The sequence below is a fragment of the Aulonocara sp. 'chitande type north' Nkhata Bay genome, linkage group LG9 (assembly GCF_057382095.1).
Source record: "Aulonocara sp. 'chitande type north' Nkhata Bay isolate Kocher_YH1m ecotype deep benthic linkage group LG9, A_spYH_male_GT1.1, whole genome shotgun sequence".
Classification (NCBI taxonomy): Eukaryota; Metazoa; Chordata; class Actinopteri; order Cichliformes; family Cichlidae; genus Aulonocara; species Aulonocara sp. 'chitande type north' Nkhata Bay.
The window spans coordinates 15,373,856-15,397,325 of NC_141352.1; the positions used below are offsets into that span (position 1 = coordinate 15,373,856).

General features: G+C 41.6%; 3 protein-coding genes across 3 annotated transcripts in view; all 3 read right to left on the bottom strand.

Moving 5' to 3' along the window:
* The window catches only part of spag6 (sperm associated antigen 6), a 5,984-nt gene extending 300 nt beyond the window's left edge, over window positions 1-5,684 (bottom strand). Inside the window, exons 1-10 of the mRNA XM_086306038.1 lie at window positions 5,488-5,684; window positions 5,297-5,392; window positions 4,438-4,604; window positions 3,271-3,454; window positions 2,894-3,099; window positions 1,495-1,668; window positions 1,255-1,407; window positions 937-1,128; window positions 395-511; window positions 153-298 (exon numbers count right to left, since the gene is read on the bottom strand). Of these exons, the coding sequence (XP_086162164.1) occupies window positions 153-298; window positions 395-511; window positions 937-1,128; window positions 1,255-1,407; window positions 1,495-1,668; window positions 2,894-3,099; window positions 3,271-3,454; window positions 4,438-4,604; window positions 5,297-5,392; window positions 5,488-5,512 (1,460 nt within the window). The 5' untranslated portion in view covers window positions 5,513-5,684. The remainder of the gene's footprint in view (window positions 1-152; window positions 299-394; window positions 512-936; window positions 1,129-1,254; window positions 1,408-1,494; window positions 1,669-2,893; window positions 3,100-3,270; window positions 3,455-4,437; window positions 4,605-5,296; window positions 5,393-5,487) is intronic.
* Window positions 5,685-7,431: 1,747 nt separating this feature from the next.
* On the bottom strand, window positions 7,432-17,414 carry bmi1a (BMI1 proto-oncogene, polycomb ring finger a). Its single transcript, XM_086306045.1, has 10 exons — window positions 17,048-17,414; window positions 13,249-13,384; window positions 12,910-13,006; window positions 12,430-12,485; window positions 11,839-11,886; window positions 11,585-11,693; window positions 10,951-10,990; window positions 10,562-10,660; window positions 10,303-10,383; window positions 7,432-8,852 (listed from the first exon to the last, which is right to left on the bottom strand). The coding sequence occupies exons 2-10, from the start codon at window positions 13,358-13,360 to the stop codon at window positions 8,487-8,489; spliced, it is 1,008 nt and encodes a 335-aa protein (XP_086162171.1). The 5' UTR covers window positions 13,361-13,384; window positions 17,048-17,414; the 3' UTR covers window positions 7,432-8,486.
* A 1,213-nt stretch (window positions 17,415-18,627) lies between these two features.
* Window positions 18,628-22,715, bottom strand: commd3 (COMM domain containing 3). The gene is made up of 8 exons (XM_086305131.1): window positions 22,542-22,715; window positions 21,561-21,672; window positions 20,420-20,483; window positions 20,272-20,306; window positions 19,650-19,710; window positions 19,514-19,570; window positions 19,330-19,383; window positions 18,628-18,791 (listed from the first exon to the last, which is right to left on the bottom strand). Exons 1-8 carry the CDS (start codon window positions 22,678-22,680, stop codon window positions 18,732-18,734), a joined length of 582 nt encoding a protein of 193 aa, XP_086161257.1. The 5' UTR covers window positions 22,681-22,715; the 3' UTR covers window positions 18,628-18,731.
* Window positions 22,716-23,470: the final 755 nt, after the last annotated feature.

Below are 23,470 nucleotides of genomic sequence, written 5' to 3' on the forward strand. Positions count from 1 at the left end.
CCATTTTTGTTCATTTTCAAGCTTTTCATTTAGTCACATTTTTTCTAAAAACATGATATATGGTCAGATGATCTGCTGTGGATAACAAGGTTCGGAAATCAAAAAGTATACTCCAGCATGCACGAGCGTGTCTGCTGGGAGGAACACAGTACCTCACTATCTCCTCAGGGAAACAGCCGTTGATGGCATTGATGTATTCCTGGAGGGGAGACCCGGGCTCAGCCTCGATCTCTTGGACTTTCTTCAGTCCACCACTGGTCACAAAGAGGCGCCGTGCTTTGCTGTCGTGAGGCAGCACCTTTGAGAAAAGGACTGGCATGAAAAACAGTCTTGAACTAAATGACACCAAATAAAAAAAGACTTGATCAGATTATGGTCCTGCTTGTAGAGTTACCTTGCTGAACTGACAGACCACATGTTTAAGGATGTTGCTTGGAGCTTCATAGAGGAGGGGCTCCAGACTTGGCAGGTAAGTACACTTCTGCAGAACACTCTTCAGAGCTTTTTTACTCTAAAAGTGCACAAGAAAAGAAAGTCCTTCACATTTGATCCCACTCAGAGACATTATAGGAGAGAGACACTAGACTCAACGAGTCCTTAAAAACAGCAAAGACTGGGACAGAAGTGTAACTTCCAAGTGGAACAGCTTGGTGCTGATGTCCAAAACCAATCAAATAAATAGTTATTTTTAATAACTTCCCAGCTAACCTTTGATTTTAGATACTTTGCATGGCTGAAAAAAGGCTCCTCAATTCTAATCCTAGTGCAGCTGAGAGTGTACCGAAGGTGTACTTCTGTCGCTGATAACAGGGCCTTTGACTGTAATTAGTTTGTTTAAAAGTCATGTAAACATAAAAAATCATAAGCAAACACTTTTGTGACTTTGTGCTGTGAGAAAAAAGGCTGATTCTCTGGATGCTCAGAGGAAACCCTTACTTTGGTCTGCAGGTCCTCAGAGCTGCTGGCGTTCATGTAAAGCTCCAGTATTTTGGGCAGCAGGTTAGCTATGGTCACTGCCTTGGCGTGCTCAGGGGTGTGATGCCCTATCTGCCCCACTGACCAGACTGTGGCCGCCTTGATGTGATCTTCAGACTCCTCCGACAGACATAGGGCCAGCTGGGGCACCCCCTGCAGGACAGGAGGGCACACAGCACAACAGGGCCGCCTCAGTTAACATGACCTACATAGCAAGCATGAAGAAACATCACTGGCTTCAGTGGCTGGATTAGCTGTCACATAAAGAGTTATTACCACCTTAGAGACAATGACAGCCATGGCAAGGCTTTCACTGTGAGCTGCCACATATCCCAGCATCATAATGCCAGGCAAACGCACGTTTCCATGGCAATTGCCCAGGTAGTCAATCACTGCTTCCAAGCCCCCACAGTTCACAATCACCTGGGCCAGCTGGGAAAACAAAACACGCATGCAGGCACTTGACTGTGCGTCTCTTTTGTGTGCGTTTGTGCCTGCAAATGTGAGTGCGCACCGTACCTCTGGAGTGTGTTTCACCACCTCCCTCATTAGGGTGACGACATTTTTCTTGACGTACTCATCTGGATCTCTGAGACAGGACATGGCTGCGGGGAAGATCTCAGCTTCTATCACCATCTCTGCCAGGCTCACGGAGTGCTTGCTGATCTGAGTGAGGGCAGCGAACACCTGCCTCTAGATGGAGACAAAAAAGATGCCTGAATATTTTCAGAGATCATTTACAGTGTTGAAATGGAGATTGAGTCAATACTGCATGTTCTCCATTTAAATTTACAGCATCTTTTTCTTCTGGTAATTTTGTTTTATTAACAAGAAATTAGAACATAATGTGTAACTCCGTCTGAAAGTGAAAACCTATCCAAATTCTAAGCATGTTAATTTTTTTTAACAGTGATTGGTTTCAGAAAGTGTCCTTATAAAAAAATGATTTTCATATTTTACTCAAGACTTTTTTTCAATATTTAAGCCTCGCAGATTTTAAAACGCTGATCATTTATAAGCTTTAACTGAATTTTGTACAATCAGAATTTGTGCTCAACAGGTCTGCACTGAATAAAGTTTCCTGTTAAGTATTCATGGTGAAAGATATTTTCATGCCAACATTTCAAAATAAAATTCTGCAGGAATATTTTAGTAAGTCAGAAATAATAAATTATCTCAGGACAGGATAAGACTTTTTGAAATGTGAATCAATGGAGTTGCTAAGTAGCACAAAAAAACAGAACAACTCCTTGCGTGTTTTTGTACAAATAAAAAAATTCTTATAGTACACACTAACATACATACTTTTTTTCAATAATACTACCCACACCCCTAATAATAATTGTTTATCATTTACACCAAAATATTCCAAAAATATAACATAAAAAAGATTAACGTAAAGTAGAATATGGAAATCCTTACTTTTATACTCCAAAAGTATTCAGTGATCCAAAATATTTAGAATATAATTTGTTCTCTTTAAAACTGCCACTTGTTAGGTCCTCATTCTACTCTTCCTACATTTTAAAGATAATTAGGGACGGATAAGTATTTTAAGTACTGAAAAGTACACCTTAAATTTAGATAAATTGTGTAGTAAGTGTTGGAAAATCACAGTACACATTGCTAATGTACCCATGTCTAGATGACATATTTTAGCATAAAAATCATTAATATTCTGAGGCTTTTACACTTTATGTTTTGACTACTTTTTTATTTATTGTGTTTCTTTTAAACATTTAACAAAAAAAACCCCAAATAAGTTCTTTAAAAAGATTATAAATTACTGTGTAAAAATAATAAATTAATGTATTTAAATAAGGCTGGCGTTTCTTTGATTCGCATTTTGACACATGTTAACCTGAGCTAAAGCATTGGCTATTCTGACGAGACATCGAAACAGTCATTAGGGCCTCACCTTGAGCTTGGTGTCTGGGCTGAGGATCATCTGTGCCAGGTGTGCGATGGCTCCAGTGTCCACCACAGTCTGTGCCAGCTCTGGCGTGTGTTTGGAGATGTCACTGAGAGTGGAGGCTGCGATGCGTTTGAGGGCCATCTCTGGCTCCAGAAGACTCAAGACCAGCAGGGGAACGGCACCCGCGTCCACCACTGACTGAGACAAGGCTGCATGGGAGAGGAGGGAAAGGCGGTGAACACATACACACGCAAAAAACTGTGAAACAAAGAATGATGTTAGAAAAATGTAGTAAATCATAAAGTGTTGCATGCTCGAACTATGAAATCACTCCATGAAGTCATTCTCTATCAGCTTCTTGATGAGTGTACCCTCCTAACCCGCATTGTGTCGTGCAATGTTGCCCAAAGCCCAGGCAGCAGCCTCCTTCACCCCGGGGTCAAACTCCTCCAGGCACAGAACCAGAGCGTCCACCCCCCTGCAGGCCACCACAGCCTGCGACAGCTCTGGGGAGTGTTTGGCTACTGCACGCAGAACAAATGCTGCTGCCTTCTTATAGAACCTCTGCACACAAACATACACAGACACCTGCATCAGTTTTTAAAATGAACTGCACCCTTCAATTAAACTGTCATCTTACGTAAATCATATTAAATATTTTACATTTTTGCTGTTTGGGTTTCTCTAAAAATGTCCAGAAATATGGCTTCTGTGCTCTGAAGCTTTCCTACAAAGTATGTAAATAAAATAATATATACAGCCACACAGTGCAGTGAGGGGATGTGTTAATTCTGTTGGGCTTCCTGATTAGTATTTTGCTGTCGGGTGGGGTTTCGGTCCACTTGCTCCCCTACAGGAAAAGAAATCACTGCAAATCAATACAAAAAATTTCTAAAATGATCTCTTTTTACCCCATGATGAAACATTGCAATTCCCTTCCCATGATTCCCGTGCTGTGGCTTACAAAATCACTAGATCCTGGGAGATTTTGGAAAAGGCGTGTTTTTCTTTCTGCTCCGTGAGCTACCACAGAAATCTCACTCTGATATTTATTTTTGAGCTTTTAAGGAGGCCCCAGGTTGGTCTCTGTAAACAGATGGTATGTTGGGGGTTGTCACCCCACTTTTAAAATCTGCAAAGCACTGTGATCTTATTTTCTACTTGTTTTAGAGGAGGGCTTTTTGTGTGTTTGGTTTTACTTTTGTCTTATTTGACAAATACAATAACAACAAATTTTAATATTAAGAAAACAAGAAAAAAAACTGCATTTTGAGCCTCTGAGTGGGCTGACAGCAAAAAGAAAGAGGAAACAAAGGTCTGCTTGCTCTTAGGTTTTGAAGTAGCCCCCAGGCGGGCAAGTTACCCCAACACACATTCTCACATTCAAATGGCTGACCCTGAGGTCCTAAAGGGTGACAGCCACTGACTGCCTCTTTCCTCTCTCTCTCTCTCTCTCTCTCTTTCACACACACACACACACACACAAACAGATCAAAACTGGAAAATCAAACTGAAGTAGAAAATTGTCAGGAAGATTGGATGCTCACATTCTGCAAGGCCAGGGAATGGGCCAGCTGTGGCAAGATGTCTTCCTTCACCACAGCCTCTGCGAGGTCCTCACTGTTGTCTGCCAGGCGGCCCAGAGCCAAAGCTGCCGTATGCTGGATACTGGGGACAACATCAAGCATCAAGGGGCGCAGCAGGGACATCACACCTGCAGGAAAACAGAGGTGAGGAGAGGAGGGGGCAGGAGCACAGCTGGGCTGGGCTCTTGTTTGTTTATCGCCCACTTTGTCCCAGAAAGAGGAAACCAGCAGATGTTGCGCTTAAACCACAGAAGCACGTTTAAGCTTGATATTTTATTTAATATTACGTTCTAGTATCAGCTGATGTTTGCTGGAGCCACAGCCGTAAAGGTGCTGGTCATGATGAAACCAGGAGATGTCCTGACTGAATCATCAGAGCTGAACAGGTGATGGAGAAACACGTTTACCTTTTAGGTGACAGGAATGAGTTGAAGGGAAGTTATGAACTGTTTCTGAGAGACAACACCAGGATCATTTTCTACGTAGCTGACAGCTGGTAACTTTTGCCAGTGGGCCAGGTAGGACATTAACGGGGAAAGGGGGGCACGAAAAAATATGTTTCTTTCTTATTCTCATTTAAAATGTCTAGCTTTTAATAAATAATTATCTGAATCTTTCAACCAAAGTGGTCATCTGATGTAAAATGTATAGAAATCATACATATATACCAACAAGACAGTGTACATCACTGTCACAACAGCATTTGTTTTCAAAGGCTTTATAGCTTTACTTATAACACCTGGTGGGCCGGTCTCTAGTCGATTTTTTGTCCCAACCCTGGCAAGGAGTGAGTAAAGGAAGCAGATGTCGGCTGTCTTACCTGCATTTTGGAGTAGTTCTATATTTTGTGGCCGGTTCGCGAGATCAGCGACAGTTTGCACAAACTGCATCCTCGCTTTCTGATATTGTTCGAAAACTGCAGAGAACAGAAGTGGCAGAACAGACGGAAGACGTGAAAACAGTGGAGTGAAATATCCGCTCGGCCTCATCACTACACCTCATGAAGTTCACCTTGAACGACGTGGCGCTGCGACATTGTGGTGTAATGTGCGGTATTGATGGATACCGCGTCCTCTCACACTTTTTACTCCGTTATCTTCCTGCTTCCAACGAAACACGGTGCTATTTTTCAAGGTCTGGTCCTCAACAGGTAGTGTTGTGATTACCGGTCGCCACGGCAACAGACGGGACGCAGTATGTCCTCGTCGAAGATCGTCTACTAGGAAAAAAAGAGTGATGAATCACTCCCGGTACGCTCGTGTCCGCTCGCCACGGCTCGTGTTTTCCGAAAAAGTGTTCAAAGTGAGCCATCTAAGGACTTCCTAGGTTCACTTTGCGCTGTTTTCAGTTCCCGCTAAAACACGACGCTGTCTCACTCTGCGGGGATTTATTGAACAGAAAAACGAAAAATGAAAGCGGCAAAAACTGAAGAAAGTGAAAACACAGCGTGCATTATGAGTGAGCTCTCAACATGAGTTTCTTTTATTTTTTTTAATCCCTACATGTGTCCTCATATAACCTCCCTGGATGAGCTCATGTAGACCGCTCTAAATAATGTCGTTGCTATAAATGAATGAATGAATGAATGAATGAATGAATGAATGAACTTAAAATTTAATAAGTGACATGGGCCGAATAGTCGTCATTGTTTTTGTTGTCTCTAAAATATCGATCAGTTTTATATCTTGTTTTAGTGCTGTGGGGAAAAGAGTAATAAATGTAATCAGGCGACAGAGGAAACTCCGTCTATTAATAAATGATTATTTTAAAAAAAAAGGCTTATGCGCTCATGACAGTGTAAAAAAGTTTGCCTATAGGAGTTAAATGGCTGATCCAATTTATTTCTTACTTTTTAAACTTGTTAGCGGGAGTTTGCAAACCTGTCTGCATCTGCTAGCCTACATTTGAAATATTGGCAACTTTTACGTATAGGATTCATATTATTATTTTGTTTTCTAAATGCAAGGAAAAGTCGATTTTACTATCTTTTCTTTTTTATTAATTTTCTTAGCTCTATTGTAACTAAGTTTGGCGCCAGATAACACCTCATTCTGTGTAAATATTAATACGCAAGTATTTCGTTTTACTTCGCTTTCTTGGGAGGTTTCCCCAAATAAAATATGAAGGCTGCAGGAAGTGGAGCATATTTCTATATGAGCCTTTATATGATTCTTTTTTTTTTTTTTCGTTTTTCTTTGTTTTGTTTTTTTTTTTTAATTTTACCTTTGTTGTGTACCTTTCGATTTGCATTTTTTCATTATTTCTCGGGGGATTTTTTTTTAAATAAAAAGTGTAAAAAAAAATTTTTTTAAGGGGACAAAACTTTAAAAAATAAACACCGTGTAAAAATAAATAAAAATCTTAAAAATCCCCCGCGGCTTATAAAAACAGCGCAGGCTATCAGACATATATATATATATATATATATATATATATATATATATATATATATATATATATATATATATATATATATATATACATACATACATACATACATACATATATATATATGTATATATGTATATATATATATGTATATATATAGCGTAACGCAAAACTAAATAAAATAATAATAACAATAATGAAACAAAAAATAACTTATCACAGAGAGAAAAACAACAATTTTAGCGTAGTTTTTGTATAATTACACATTTTAAATTATACTTTGATTAAATCGGTGAAGTCTAATCAGGCCACTTGTTAAACAAATCAAAATTAGGTCTGAACGAATAAACAGTGGTTTATCTCTTTACCAGCCAGTTCTCCTCCACGTCCTTGCTGTGCAGAGCCTGCCTCTCTAACCGAGTCATACTAAATCCTGCTCATTCAGACTGACATCTGGCGCTCTGTCTGCCTTTTAGTTCGACTTTTTCATTTTACACCCATCAAACTGATCGATGATCTCCCAAAATTCAAGAGGAGAAAGAAAAAAAATCGAAGTGACTTTGCCAGTAAGTGTAAAATGTTTTATTTAGATGTTTTATACTGTGCAACAGTAACAATACAATAACTTGTCCATACAATCGAGCGATACAAATACGGAAAGAAAAAAAAACACAAGAAAAAAACAAAAAACAAACAAAGAGACATCAAAACATCTGTCGTTGAGCATGAAATGAAGCTGAAGAGGAGCCCAAGTCATCCCCACGGAATAAAGGGGAATAAGAGAATAACATCGCCGCTGATTAAATATGCATTTTGCTTCTATTTACACACGGATTCTCTAAAACGGAGCGTTAAAGTCGTGGAGGACGAGCAATCCGAGTCCACTGCAGTTACAAGAAACGTTTTTCTTCTTCCAGTAAAAAGTAAAGTCGATTCTTCTTCCGTAGGTTTTTTTCCACCCTACAGCCCTATACAAACTTTTTTGTTTTCTCCTTTCATTGGTACAAGGTGTGCCTGGACACTTCTTTAAAAAAAAGAAAAGAAAAAAAAACGTCCAAAATTACACTCATGGGACAAACAAGCGAACCTTCTCTGAGACCAAAAAAAATAAAAAATAAAATAAGGAAAGTGGCGCTACCATGAGCATGCATGTTTAAAGTTTCCACCCCACACGCACATGAAGTAATCATGATAAACACTTTTAATTTGAAAGACGTGAAAACAGGAACAGAAGAGTCACCTTCAGTCACTTCAGGAAAATAAAGATGCAGCTTTTTCTTTCAAAAAAAGTACATGTTTGTCCTTCTCCATCCTTCCAAACTTCCTTTTCCCCTCCTCCTCCACCCTCGACATCTCGTTTTCTTTTTAAAATTCCCACGCCGCTTTTCCTTTCTTCTTTCTTTCTTTTTTTATTTTATTTTGAAATGTCTCCGATTCCACTACGTTTAAACTTACAGATGACGCCATAATATTGAGAACAACAAATGGAGAGAGAGAGAGAGAGAGAGAGAGAGAGAGAGCACATTGTCTACACAATGTAACTACGTTGGCATGAAAACAGTATTAGCTGAGCGGGTGTCTGGCGTTGGCTGGTCTGGTCCGGCACTGCTTGGAGCCCCGCGTCATCCGGATGAGGTCGACGAGCCGTTCAGAGAAACCTTTCGGGGTTTGCCGCCGTTGCCGCCGCAGAACTGGGTGAAGGGTCGGCTAGGGCTCGGGGCTGTGGCGGTGGGAGTCCCGTTGACTGTGCAGCCGCTGCTGTTGTTGTTGCTGTTGCCGTGCTGGTGCGGGGACTGCGCAGGCGTGCCGGGGCTCGGCAGAGACGAGGACGTGGACGGAGCCCCGGCTGGACTTCCGGCTTTGTCGCTGGCAGAGTCGCTCTCCTGCCCGGATCTGCTCGCGCTGTTCTGACCTTCCTGCTGCGCGTGGCTCACCTTCATCTTCTTACAGTTGGGTCGGACTCGGTACTTCAGCGGCAGCGGGCCGTTCTGCGGAAGAGGAGAAGAAGTTATTAAAACATTAAAACTTAAACTGTAAATGGGGTTGGCGCCATTTTTAGGAACTTTATTCAGTTTTTTTTTTATTATTATTATTATTTTTATTTAATTAGTTACTCAACTAACCCTGAAGTGACCAAGTGGGGTCATCTAACCTATTTTATTCGTAAAAAAAGTCGTAAAAACTAATTTATTAATGGGTTTCTTCTACAACTTTTTAAACTTGCTTTTTATTTTTTTACGGAATTGATTCATTTATTTGCAAAAAAAAAAAAAAACTTGGAAAGATATGTGGGGGTCATTTACTTTTTAACCCCAAATTTCCATTTTTAATCACTACTCTATAGAGATCAAGATCCAGTCATGTCCTGGCGTACATTCAGTTTGATAACCAGACCAGAAAGTAGCAAGTTTTGTTATAAACTTGCTACTTAACCCAGTAACCCAGATACATCTAAAGCGGTTGGTTTCAGAGGCCACATATGGCATAAAGATCTTGTGCCCTTTGTTGCCCCTCCCCCCTTTTTGCATACACATGATAGAAAACCATAACTAATTGCAGAATGTCCCTGATACACACACACGCACGCACACACACACACACACACACACACACACACATACATACATACATACATACATATATATATATATATATATATATATATATATATATATATATATATATATATATATATATATATATAAAGGGGCAACATAAAATTTAATAATGTTCAAAGTACATATTATTTCAGGTTGAGTACAAAAACATGATACCATACAAATTCGAATATAGCCATGTCCATGGTTATGTATGTGTTCATTTGACTAAAATCTTAAACGGAAACTGATCGTAAATTTTAAACGTTTTTAATATTGAAAATATGTTTTTTTTTTATTATTATTATTTATTTAAATTTTGGCATCTTTAACAACATGTATGAACAAAAACCCTCTTTCTCGAACAGCTTCCCCATTTGGAGATTTTGTGTTTTTGAAGACTAAAATAAACAAGCAGAAAAATATCTATATTTAACTGACCGCACACTATACAACACCAGCTACAACAAAGCGATAAAAACCTATATATAACAATATACAAAAACTTCAACGCAATGATAAAATAATATTTTAAAAGCTCAGCAATCAAAACGTAAGTATCTATTCTATTTATGTCTCAAGGTGAAATTTTAAAAGTACCTAATTTGGTTGATATTAAATGTATTTTTAAAAATAAATTGTGATTAAATACATTAACTGACACCGAGGGAGATGGTTTTATTTAACAAAGAAAATATTATTACTATACTGCAGTGTATCAATAAAAATTAATACACTGCAATTACAACTCAATAATTGCAGTGTATTAATCACATCTTGAGATAAAAAACAAAACAAAAAAAACCTTAGCTTTCTAAAAATGTGCAAAAATATTTCTTACCCTTCTCCAAGTATAGATATATGCTATATCCATTAGCGTGTAGTAATCTTTCAGAGGTTCATCTTCATACATGACTTCAACCTTAAGAGGGAAAAAAAAAAGAATGGGTTTATTTATTTATTTTTTATTGTTTTTGTTTTTCACAATAACTTTTGTAAGAGGAAATCATTAAATATGTAAATAAGATATCTCTCAGTTTTTTGTGATACATTTATAGTAAGTATCTCTGAAAATAAATAAATAATTAAACTAAACAGACCTGGTAGGTGTTTGGGATGTCCATTTTGCTGCGCAGAAACTTTCTCAGATGCATAACTGTCATGGCTGCTGGACACTGCAAGTACCTCTTGTTAGCCACCTGCAGATAAAACACATTATAACAAAAAATAAATAAAAATACATATGTATATACATACGTGTGGAATAAAACATTCATACACAATGACTAGAATCTACACACAGGCTGGTCCACCTTAAAAGCAGCAAAAACAATGTAGCCCTTTACCACTGGAGAGAACATAATTATAATTGTTTGTCTCCACACATGTTTGATTATCCCTTATTCTAAGGCTGTTTTAATCCTAAAGTGTTAGCAAAGATGAAAAAAAATGACGGAAACAAAAATGTGGCTAAGTCAACGTGCGATACCTGATCTTTTGACTGCTTGTCCTCCACTGCTCCTCCCAGTCTGTGCGCCAAAAAACAGAGGAAAAACATGAGTAACTTTCCAGCGTATGTATAACTCTAAAACTAAATCACACAGAGTTAGCAACAGAATTCAAATTTTGAAAGATTTGAAAAAAATTCTTTTTAAACATACTATGTTTCATGCAGTACTTTTTTGTGAAGTATTACTGTAGTCAAGTATTTTGGCAAATTCCAGACATTAGAATAAACTTATTAATAAAGTCTTGAATATTATTTTATAATGACTGCAAAGGCAGCTAAAATTTACACACCATTAAAAAATAATTAATTAAAAGGCATTTGAATACAAAAACCAAAATCTGTCATATTATACGCATGATCCTATTTCTGTTCATTACATCACACTGTGGGTAGGACATGTCGTATTTTGATCTATAAAACATGGTACCAGCGTCAGTTAAGCTAGTTTTGATGATTCTAGAGCAGACTGATAATATCGGCTATAGTGGAGCAATATCTGTAAGCGTATCATAACAGCTGTATCTACTAACGAGAAACCTCTATAAATATTAGATTTTGTAGTCTTTTAGGAACAACTATTTTCCATTTCCATGTATTTTTAATACAAGCGTACCTGCTTTGATCAAAGAACTCAATAGAGAGGCTGATGATCTCATCATCTGTAATAATTCTCTTGTCCTCATCTGCTACCTCTCCACGATCTTCATTTGTTCCATTAGACGCTATAGAAACACACACATGCACGGCTGGATGTGAGGGTGGGTTTATATGTTGCGTTTACAGCACAGCAGACTCTCTGATGTGGAAAATATTTCGCCAAAAGAAAAAAAAAGAAAGAAAGAAAAGAACATTTTCTTTCTGACTCACCATCTACGGGGTGCTCTGCGTAAAAGTCTCTTCTCCTCTTCATCTCATCTGAAGACATTCAGAAAGGCGTGTTATTACCAATCCATTCACTTTCACTTCCCACTATTACCTTATTTCAGAAACCATGTGCCAGAGTTCTCAGCGCCCCTTAATATTGTGACTTCCAGGAATAAATATTTGTCGAAACACAAGAAAAGCTAGATTAAAACTGTGGCATCGATGTGAGAATTCATGGAAATAATGATTTGATTCTCCAACATTTCTGTCTTACAGATGGGTGATATGAGACATGACCCTGAAAACTGTTTTGCTTGAACCTTGCAGCAAGAAAAGCAGACAGATTTGATGACCATAACACTCAGCGTCATCCCAATTCAACACACCTCTGCACTTTACAACAAATAATTAACTGTCAAGCTGAAACTTCAAGTTTTTCAATGCAAAGCTTTCCACTACACAACATACACACCATATCCAAATGCCATTACATATACCCTCATCGGTAATGTTCATTTATTCTTATTTTAATATACTTGCAGAGACAAATTTACGTGCAAAAGTCAGACTGAACAGTAAAAATGCGACTCTTACTTTTGAAGAGGCCGGGGACCAGTTTGTACACAATGTCCTGTAAAGTTTTGTCAGACCTAAAGAGAGAGAGAGAGGAAAAGAAACTTCAGTCAAGTATTTAAAACCAATTCTTGTCTGAAAAAATAAGACCAGTATTCATCGCTGTGGAAAACCTCAAACGTGTCATGTCGCCTACACGCCTACATGTGTTTCTCATGTCTGAATGTTTAAATCAGAGGCTGATTCAGCTGTTTAGTGGGGAACCCACAAAGGGAAGGAAACCGAAAACAAGTAATGTATTCGCTTAAGATTGCAAAGGCAGAAAATATACGTTCTACACTGTTTAAAAAGAACAGAAAAATCATATTTAAGGGGTTAAATTCAAGCCATCGGGCGTCACTAAACTTTTAGAACCAAATTTATATGGGCCCTGAAAAAGGTAACAATAACAACGGGGGCAGCTGAGCAAAATGCAGAGACCATGGTAAGCACAGTTCTCACCTAATGTTGAGCAGTGGCTTGGTTTTGTGCACTTGTACATCACAGATGGGACAGTATTTGCTGGTTTCCAGATAGCGCACAATGCACATCTTGCAAACTGCAAAACAGATGAAAAAAAACTGTTAATGTCTGATGAGATCTGAAAGCATTTCCTGAGGAGCCAAATTGAGTTTAAAAGAGAGCAAGAGCAAGAAATACATTTTGCAGCACTGAAAAAAGAAGACTGGGAATGTTTACATTTAATCCAACATATCTCACATTTAGCAGCTTCGGGTGATATGAACTGATTTTGACCCATAAAAAAATTAAATGAAATGAAATTAGACGAGTTTTGCTCACATGAATGAAGACATTCGATGATGGTGGTTGCATCTATGAAGTATCCTCCACACAGAACGCACATGAGGTGAGGGTTGAGCTCGGTAATCTTTATCCTGGTCGTCCGATGCATGTTGAGAGGAAGGAACAACAATCCCTGCACGCAGAAGGAGGACAGGTCAAAACAAAAGCACGCAGAGGTTTGTCAACGCACGGCGGGGCATTTGGACGAGACTGCTGTTTGCTTGGACTGTGATAAAGCAACATCAACCTTTATGCCGATCCAGAAATAACCAGAGGGAAAGACGTTCGTTGGCAGATTTACAGGCAGCGGCGAATAATCATAAATCAATCACTTCCGCTGAGATCGATGGAGCCGTGCGCTCCCCACTTTCCTTCGCCTTAGCTCAGCATCTTTAATGACATAGTAGGGGCAGCAGCGGTCGAGCTTTGAGGAACCAAATCTGAGGCACGGCACGGGAATATTGACCTCCCGCAACTTCAGATTTGCGCGCACTTTTAAAAACATGGATGGTTTAAACTCTAAGCGAAATCGAAAACGGTTTAAACCAAGAGCGCAAATGTGGGGGTAAAAACGAAAACCTATGCGAGACAATGTGAAAAATTAAATAAATCAGGCCCAGCCAGCACCGAAACCTTTAGTTAAGTGGGTAACCCCCTTACTGGGTTGCCATGTTCTGTGTGGTTTGGCGAATTTTGCCAATAATAGTGGGCTAATATCATCCACACGGGCGCACCGGGGTGACTGGGTGAAAGTGTTTGTTTCTGCGTGTGTGTGTGTGTGTGTGTGTGTGCACGCGCGCGCGCAGGGGGGTGGGTAATATGAGGCACCCACTCACTGCGTCAGGTGTGCCACACAAGCCACGGGGAAACCTGAGCGTTTCTATGGCAACCCCGTTTGCTTTTTTAGCCCACATGGCTCTTCGCCAGTGACCAGAACGACAGGATGTCTAAACGAAAACAACACGGCGAGCCGTGCCCGTGTGCAGAGTGGGAACGAGGAAGGACAGAGTCTCCGAGTCCCTCCGTGCACACACACAGCCGCTGGGCTGCCAGGCTGCCGACAGCACGGCTGCCATTTTGTGGAGGAAAAAAAGAAGCATGTATCGGTTCAACGGGCTGCGGGGTTTCCTTCTAAAGGGGGCGAATGAAGCCCACCCCGAGGTGTTTACACGAGCTTTATGTATCTGTGAGCCAGACACAGAGGAGCGTACGAGTCCGACCGGGAGAGAGAGAGAGAGATTTCAGCTTTATTTTGATTCGCTTTGCGCTTTTTTCATCAACACCGCGCAGCACCAATATGGCCAGACGCCAGCGACTGCGCCGAAGTTGAGGCGCACGCTGGGTCATTACAAACCATTTATTCTGCGCCATTTCCAGTTCAAGCACCGCACAGTCCATGTATCAAACACGAATGTCGAATGTAGGCTACACTCTGTGCTCGAGTGCATTTCAACAAAAAAGCGAGGGCGGTAGAGTAAAGTCACCAGATGCCAAAGGATCCCGGTCTTCAGATTTTTATCCGGTAGTTACGATCCGGTGGGCAAATTGGTCTCGAAAAAGATGACCAGTCTGGCGCACTTTTTTGTTTTTTAAAGTTGGACTTGTAAAGATTATCGCGGCTGGGTGCTGTCATTTTTTTTTTAAATTTAATGCAATCATTAAAAGTCTATCCGGGGTAAAGAGTGAATATGAGCGGGTGAGCCCTCTTTAAACGCTGGATGAGAGCCAGCCTGCCCAGCTCGGAACCCACACTGTTACTTTATGGAGCCACAGTCGGCACCATGCCCGAGTCCCGGCTGCTTTTCAATGCTTCAACCGACCTCTCCTTGGCCGCCTGTGAACAGACCACTGCGGGCAAGTTTGGACAGCAAATCGGTTCAAAGGATGCCTCACACACGGATAATGATGGATAATGCCTACATATATGCAGGGAGCCTGTTGCGCCATTAATCGATTGGCTGGTGTTTGGACAACTGCTTTCCCCTCTGACAGGGTGTGTGTGTGTGTGTGTGTGTGTGTGTGTGTGTGTGTGTGTGTGTGTGTGTGTGTGTGTGTGTGTGTGTGTGTGTGTGACCTGCCTGCCAGGTCAGCCAAGAAATCCAAAATAAAGTTAATACGCTTTGGGAACGAATATTGCTGAATGGCCAAAAATCAAAGAATACAGTCTGGATTCAGTTGGGAATACGCTGAATGCAGAGGTTTGTGCACAACACGGGCTTTCCTCTATTTTATTTTATTTTTTTACTGATAATTTGGCTTAAGCTGTAGCTGGTGCTGACAGCAGGCCATCAATTATTTCTCCACAACTAGTACATCTTAAATTCTTTCAAACAAGACACGTTAAATTGGAGATTTCCATCGGTTTCTGTAGTGACCCGTAAAAGCCGTGCTAACCTAATTTATTCCCAGACGAGACCAGTTCCTCTTGTAAAGCGTTCACCTCTTACATGTAGATCAACAGCAGCTGGAAATAACCCAATTAAAAAAAACTGGGATGGCAAAAAGAAAAGAAGGAGAAGAAACACATCAGCCGCTGTGAGTTCATTTAGAAAACCGTGGCTTAAATAGCTCCTGATTAGAACTGACCACAGGACTAAAACGTATCAAAGGAATTACGTTTATTCCGTGTAAATGCCTCCCTACTCAGTGGATGTACTCCATCCAGTCTGCTGGGCTACATGATCGCTCCTATTCACACACATGTGAGCCTGTCAACCTGCAAAAACCAAGCGGGTGGTGGTGGAGTGTGTGTTTCGGGGGGATAGATTCATTTAACCCATTATAAGTGCATACAAGGTCTACACCAGCGTTCATGGGTAAAATGATAATTTTTTACCCCCCCTCGCTCTCTACAGAGGAAACACTAGCTTGCGCCCATCACCAGACTGGGAGCTACAGTGTGCGCCAACACACAGACCGTATAAAGGTGGGAATTATTGCGATCCATAATGAGCTTTTAATTGTCAAACAAACAGTCTGTGTTGCTACAGCTCATGTGAATTTAAGTGGAATTACCAGAGCTTCAGACTGCCTGGAGAGGCACAGCCACTCCTTTGTAGTCGCCAATTTTTTTTCTCTCTCTCCCTTCTTAATTTCTTCTTTAAATTTAAATTTAATAACCATCCTTCCCACTCAGGACAAGCACACACCAAAACGTAAACAGCCAGTTGTAGTCCGTATACGCGTTTAACGACAATCCAGTGTTTACAAAGCAGCCGTCATGAAACATTTATGCTCGGTGGAAACGGTTTGCCTCCCTGGCACGTTCACGGGAGCGATCCAAGTTAAGTTAATAAATCCAACATCCGGTCACGTTCACCGAAAACCAACCTGCCACCCAATTCCCATCACCCCAAAGATCCAAACTCTATAAAATGAAGACTCTACGTGGAAACACGAACGCAGGGGGACCGTTTGAAGCACTTGCTGCTCCTCGCATCGCAGCCAACACAGCCTGGTTCGCCTCGGGTCTCCCACTTTACATAAATCCCAACGACGCAATGCAAACCCGAACCGTGACCAACTTATACGGACGCGTAACTGAACGATAGGAGAAGCAGGAGCGAATGTGCCCGACCCTTAATTGGCGTTTATAGTCGAGCGGGGAACATCTTTTGCTGGGGGAAAAAAGTGGTGCGCAGACCCACACACGGAGCTCCACGTCGGTGATCGCTGCAGCCACCGTTGAAAGCTCCACATCCACCGCTGGACGTAGCGGGGGGAAAACACAAAGACACAAAGCCCAAACCTCGCCCTTTCGCCCCGTTAGTTAGAGACGATATCGAAGGAGACGTACCTGAAGGTTCGGCCGGGAATCGGTGGGCACCGAGGCGAGTAGACAATGAAAGTTGGGAGGCGATCAGCAGAAAATGAATAGGAGTAGAGCCGCCATCTTGAAGCAGGCTGCAGACGCTGTCAGTGGCGGAGAGCGCACGGCGGACTGGAGCGCATTTCAGATGTGCGAATAAAAACTCCCCGTTTCCTCGGCGATTGCGCGGCGTGTGCGTGTCCGACAGACGCCTTCCAAGAGATCCCGGTCCTTCGGCTCCGGTTCGGAAAGCTTCCCACTTCGGCACCGATAACTTTGCCTCCAAAATATCCGCTTCGCCCCCCAGTAAAACGCAGCAGTGTGTGTGTGTGCTCCGTGGAAACTGACACCGTCCCCAAAATGGCTTGTAGTTCGACCGCCCCGCTCTGGTCACGTGGTCTGGTTGCTTAAGGGTGCCTAGAAATTACTGTCGGTGTATGCTGTTTCTACTGATCTACGTATGTGCAAAGTAGCAAAGACGTGAAGGAAAAAAAGGCTGATTTACACGCGATGGGCGCGTTTTTAACAAACATATCTTTATTTTAGCGGTTTGTGCCTTTTTCTCGACCTGAAACGACACCGAGAAGCTGCTTAAGGGCGCTCACAAATTACTGTCGGTCTATTCTGGTCTTTTTTTTTTTAAGTGTGACGCATGATTTAAAATAACACACGGTGCACATCCATGCAGCTTGGGTCGCTTTTCAGCACGATGAGGCTCAATATGTCCTGATGGGTATCCAAAATTTAAAAGAAAAGAAAAGAAAGAAAGAGAAGGGCACAATGGTTGGAGCAGGCAGATGTAGAAAGTAGGCTCTCGGTGTGCCCTCTCTCTGATGTCAAAAATAACAGCAGCAGCACACGCGCTCTCACAACTTCGTGTCGTTTTGACCATCAAACGCATCAAAGTCTATTGAGGTACCAAGTGGCTGTCTTCTTAAGCTATCCAGCTCATTGCTTTGAAGATCCCACGCACTTGGTGGAAAATACGCCAATATGACAAATGGCCCTGGTGTCAAACCTTTGTCACAGTCTGTCCTGACATGCTGTGCAGAAAAGAAGAAGAATAAACTTCCACACTTGATGAATTGGAGCCTTAACCCTCCGCTGAAAACGATGGCATCTCGGATGTTTACGGAATCCGAGCCGCCGTGCTGCTTCAGCTGAGGAGCTTTGAACTTTTCAAGCTGAGGTGGACGCAAAAAAGCTCGGGGAGCTTTATTTTTGTTTGTTTGTTTTGTTTTTTAGTGAATGGACTAAAATTCTCATGACGCGAGAAAGCCGTAGATCTCTGATAATAGCCTTTTAAAAATAGAGATCTCAAGAAAGGCTGGGCTGAAACTCTTGTGGTAACAAATACTTCGAGAGAAAGAAAGAAAAAAAGACACCGCTGTCGTGCAGCTATGTCAGAAATCCTACACAAGCTGTTTAAACAACGCGAGGGTGTAATTTCTTTACTGTACACACGTTCAAATTAATCTTTTAATAAAATATTTTTCTCCAGTCCTAAAGGGGAAGTTCTTGGAAGACGTGTAACACACCAAAATCCTGAAATCAGTCAAAGAACAAAGACGATTTTATTGATTTTATTTTTCTTTCAAATACATTTGTTGGGTTGATAACACACGTGACACATCAGTGGCAGGTATAAAGGGGACGAAAGTGGACACAAGCTTCACATCTGACTGGCTTTCTCCATAGTCTTGGCGGCGTCTTTCAACTTCCCCACCAAATCCTGAAAAGGCAGACACCGATCAACATTTATCCATTTATATAAAAAGATATATTATTTATGCACAATGGTTAGACTAATTTCCGACTTTAGATTCAGGCTGATTAGACTGAAGATGACTGACGGCTTGCATTCATCCAATCATTCCAGAGCCGCTGATATCAGCAGGTCTCTGATTTTATAAAAGGCACTGCTGATGTTTCCACGATGATTACAAAACATTTTTAACCTTTTTCAAGTCTGTTCATTATTTTCTGTTAAAGTGAGCTGCAGTAAAGGATGGATCGTAGCGATTCTGTCTCAATCAAAATCAGAATCCGTGAAGAAAAAAATAGCTACCGCATGGACATAATATTACAATTTCCCACGTTGACTTTTTTCCTGAAAGATCCACACCCCTTTCGATAAGGAGAGCTACCACAGAGCAATACGTTCCGTGGTTAGATTGTTTAGGACTGCTAATAAATGTGACTGTAGTGCGTAATGGCACAGGTACGACGCAATTGCGAGACAATTATCCACCCCAAGAGTTTTCCTCTACCTGGAGCTGCTCCACTGTGCAAGTAAAGTTGATGTCCTCTGAGGATCCTTCATTCTAAAAAATAATAATAATAAATAAAGGAAGGAAGAAAGAAGGAGCAAACATAAGCGTCCTGTTACCCATTGAAATATACCAGACTTTATATAAATGCTGGAAAGTAGAAGAGTAAAGCTGCGGCTGTTACCTCAGTGTTCAGTGATATCAAATAGAAAGAATCGTTGACTTTATCCACCTGCCCGTTCTGTGGGAGAAGCAACATTTTAGAAACACACAACAAATGATATACCGCTAACAGACAGAAATTAGTCTCGCGATCTCACCTTCATGTGGTACTCCAGGCGCCACGAAGCGTCGGTAATGTGAGGTAGACCCCTTCCTATGCTATAAGAAAAAGAAAGGAGAGACTGAGTCATCTTTGCTTCTGTAGAAAATATTTCCCATTCATTCGGCGAGGAGGCAGAGAATTAATGATATGACCAAAACTCCTAAAAAACTCTTAAAAACTCTTAAAGTTGCCGTGCGTCACAGGGGTTTTACGCATCAGGTGGTTTTCTGCAGTTAAATCCGTTTGCATATATGGTGGCTCTTCTACAAAAAGCTGTTTGTTAGCACGTCATAAATCCACATTTACAAGTCAGTTAATCTTGGCGCGGAGAATCTTAAATACTGACTAGAACAACAACTCGCCTCCTCTTCCTCCCACGTTACCTCGAATATCCAGTTTTCAACGTGTCAAATCATTCGGTTAATAATTGTGCAAATTTGCGACTCGAGTTTTACCAAAACAATTAAGTAATTAATAAATAATAAATAAACAAACAAAGCCTAGGCAATAGTAGGCTGTGATGGCATCCCCAGAGAGCGAAGCAAACACCTTAAAATAACATGAGCCCCACAAATCTCTTAAGCACTGCCAGCTCGAACCACGCAGCGATGCCTTACCTTGCTAAAAGACGCTCCAAATCTTTTTTATGTTTCTGCAAAACAAAACAAAACAAAAAAGCACCAATTAGCTGCTGGCAAGTCTGGCAAAAAAACAAAAGAAAAAAAAGGATGAAATAAATGCGTCCTAGTTTTGAATATAGGCTACCTGGTATGCGCTGTAGAATATTTCTGTTCTGTCTGCGCTGAATGTGAGCTCTTCAAGGCTGGAACTGAACGGAGAAGACAATACTTTAAAACGCAGCTGGTTCCCAGAAAGGAAGTCCACTTAGACAGCTTTACATAAAGCAGCAGGGAGTTCATATGGAGATAGCAGAATTGCATGCATTCCTTTCGTCATCCAATTCCAAGGAACAATTAGTTTAATTCAGCTTGTTGCACAGGTTCTGTGAGCAGACTTTGAAAACCGACTTTCTTGCAGTTAAGACTGCGGAGAAGCAATGAGTAAAATATTATTAATAATAACAGTAATAATAATATAATAATATAATAGAAATCTAAAGCGTTTGCAGCTTTAAACTAACGCTTGCTTGTTCGGGACATGCGTACAGTTCATCCTCTACACCTTGAACATCCAACACCACTTGGATCAAGTGGGAAAAAAAATCTTCAGCTGAAAAAAATACACAAAACAAAGAGGAAAAAATGCTACATATGAGAAACTCGTGAGATGTATAAATAATACCACAGATCCAAGTATAACAGCGTAACTACAGCACTAATTTGCTGGAGACATTATGGCTCCACTGGCAGCTTGCAAGCTCCTTCATACCTACTTCAAGATGAGAATAATAAGTCCTGCTACACGAACAGAACATCCCATCGAGCTTCAGAACTTCAACGGATGCTTTACTAAAACCCCGAGTCGCTTTGTTCTGCAGTAATTATACATAAAGACCACACTTAAAGTCCCCTTGGAGGTGAATTCTGGAAGTATTGTCTCCTTGCATATTGTTAGAGGCATGAAAACAGCGCGGTTTTGGCTCAACGTCATGAAATGACCTGCTTGTAAATAGCGCGCTACTTCAGGTGCTTCGCTTTGAAAGGGTTAGGTTTGAGGTCAGGGTCAAACAAGGCGACACACACACACACACACACACACAAAGAAAACAAAAGAAAGTGTAGGCAGTGTAGGCTACAGGATCCATCTGTATCATAAGGACAGGCTGTTACGTGTGTTATGGGAGGGAGACTCTCATGCGGGCAACAGATAAGGTTGTTTGTGTCCAATTTATAACCACCACCTGCACACAGGGTGGACAGTAAATGCTCTGTGTGCCGTCTCGTACCTTATCGTGGACTGGTCTGCGTTTTGTTTGACCGCCTCCAGTATGAAGGTGACGGCAGCTGTGTGGCTCTGCTTCAGCAGGATTTGGTCTATCTGGTTAAACTCGGGCTGATCTGAAATGACAAAAAAACAGAAAGACGGAATGAGGAATGCTGCTGTTACAACATTCTTACTGGGCGGAACAGAGAAGCCAATTCGTGTACGTCTGATGCAGGGTCCATATACTTTGGTTTCTCCACACTGACGCGCAGAATGGAAATCATTGATAATTTGCATGTGAATGGGACCCCCTGTGCTGCATCAGCCTGGGGTGGGGTGGGGGGGGTGGGGGGTCCTTTGTTTGTTTGTCTAGTGAGTACTTCACTTTCTAAATAATTCCGCAGTAAAAATGGGATTGGGTGCCGCAGAGGTTAGACGACACATGGCCTGTGAAAACAGCTGAAGCAGCTGTGATGAAACTAGAACCTACATCGAGCAAAAGTCTGCTGTCATTTTGCATCATTTATATTTACAAGACAAATTCGAGCCGATTAACAGCATCAGCATGCAGGGCGCTTCGCCGGTCTGCTGAGAGCGATTACAGCCGTCAATCGGATGTGTGTCCGAGATCAGATCGGACTATTAGAGTCTAAAATGACCATCGTGGTCTTTCTAATACTCCGAGCGGACTTGATGCCAGTTTAAATGACAAAAGGGATCCCGAGTGGCCGTGTGTGATTGTGCGACTGCTGCTGAATGCAAAGCAGGCAGCTCGAAAAGACTCGGGTCGCTTTAAAGCAGCTGATGGGCAGCAGGCGGCCACTCGGACTCGTGAAATGTCTTAAAATAAACGCAGGGATCCATCGGGTTAATTCGCAGCGCGCAGCAGAGCCGTAAAAATCCGCAAACACCGAGGCAGCTCCGCCGCACGCTCACACCCGGAGAGAAACCGGAAGCAACAGCGGAGACAAAAGCAGCGGCGCGCGGAGAGGCAGCAGCTCACCGAGGACTGTGGGGTCGCCGTGAGAGGAGAGCAGACTCCGGAAAGACACGTCCACCAGCACCTGGAAGCTGCCGTGGTCGAAGACGGACTGGTCTGCTAAAGACTGTAGCCCTCTCTGCACAGACTCAGACAACTCCATTTTGCAAAAGGGAGACCCACGACATCGGACCACGTGACGGATCAGCTGATCTGGAGAAGCAGAGGGCTGTGGGAGGTTATAGCGAGAGAGAGGCAGACTCGGGGCTGCTGAATGGGGAAGACACTACAGCGTATTGTGGATCTCCGAGAAGACGTTCATTCATTTATTGTATTAATCTAGGTTTGTTGTTTAATTGTGCGATTCATCACTGCTGTTTTATCCTCCAGTCGGATCAGTGATATACAGAACAGCGAAAGAATAAATAAATAAATAATAACATCTGCGACCCCCAAGCTTTTCCATTGTCGGTACCACGGATACGTTTAAACGCTTTGCCACGCAGTTTTATTTAGATTTGTACCCTATATCCAGTGTAATCATCCCCATAGCTGGTTTCTGACTGTGGGATTTACCGGGTTACAGTTGTCCCCGGTATTAACTAGACCACTAGACCTCCAAGTATTCACACATACCTCTCTATGAGCAATATTATCCACAAGCGTTTAGCAGCGATTACACTGACACTGGGATATTGGGTTTATGACTTGCTGCCGGTCAGTATTGCTCAGTTATTTAGCCAGATACACAAAGTACGGGGCGGGAGTCTGTGGTGAAGTGCAACACAGGTTAAAAAAAAGATTTTTAGGTCATATCCTCCCGAGAAAAGAAGAAAAGATAAGCTTCCTATTGAACTTGTTTGTAATTTCCTGCCACCCAAACACGTGAGATATCAATGGAAAGCCCAGGATGCCCTTTAGTAAAGGACTTAGTAGGGTAGCTCAAATAACTC

Bases quoted from the DNA above. Each gene is read 5' to 3' on its own strand.
- bmi1a (XM_086306045.1), bottom strand. From the start codon at position 13,360: ATGCATCGGACGACCAGGATAAAGATTACCGAGCTCAACCCTCACCTC. The intron at 13,007-13,248 runs GTGAGCAAAACT...TCTGTTTTGCAG, and splicing joins CATCGAATGTCTTCATTCAT to TTTGCAAGATGTGCATTGTG. The intron at 12,486-12,909 runs GTGAGAACTGTG...CTCTCTCTTTAG, and splicing joins AAGCCACTGCTCAACATTAG to GTCTGACAAAACTTTACAGG.
- commd3 (XM_086305131.1), bottom strand. From the start codon at position 22,680: ATGGAGTTGTCTGAGTCTGTGCAGAGAGGGCTACAGTCTTTAGCAGAC. The intron at 20,484-21,560 runs GTACGAGACGGC...TTCTCCGTTCAG, and splicing joins GCAGACCAGTCCACGATAAG to TTCCAGCCTTGAAGAGCTCA. The intron at 20,307-20,419 runs GTAGCCTATATT...TTTGTTTTGCAG, and splicing joins TATTCTACAGCGCATACCAG to AAACATAAAAAAGATTTGGA.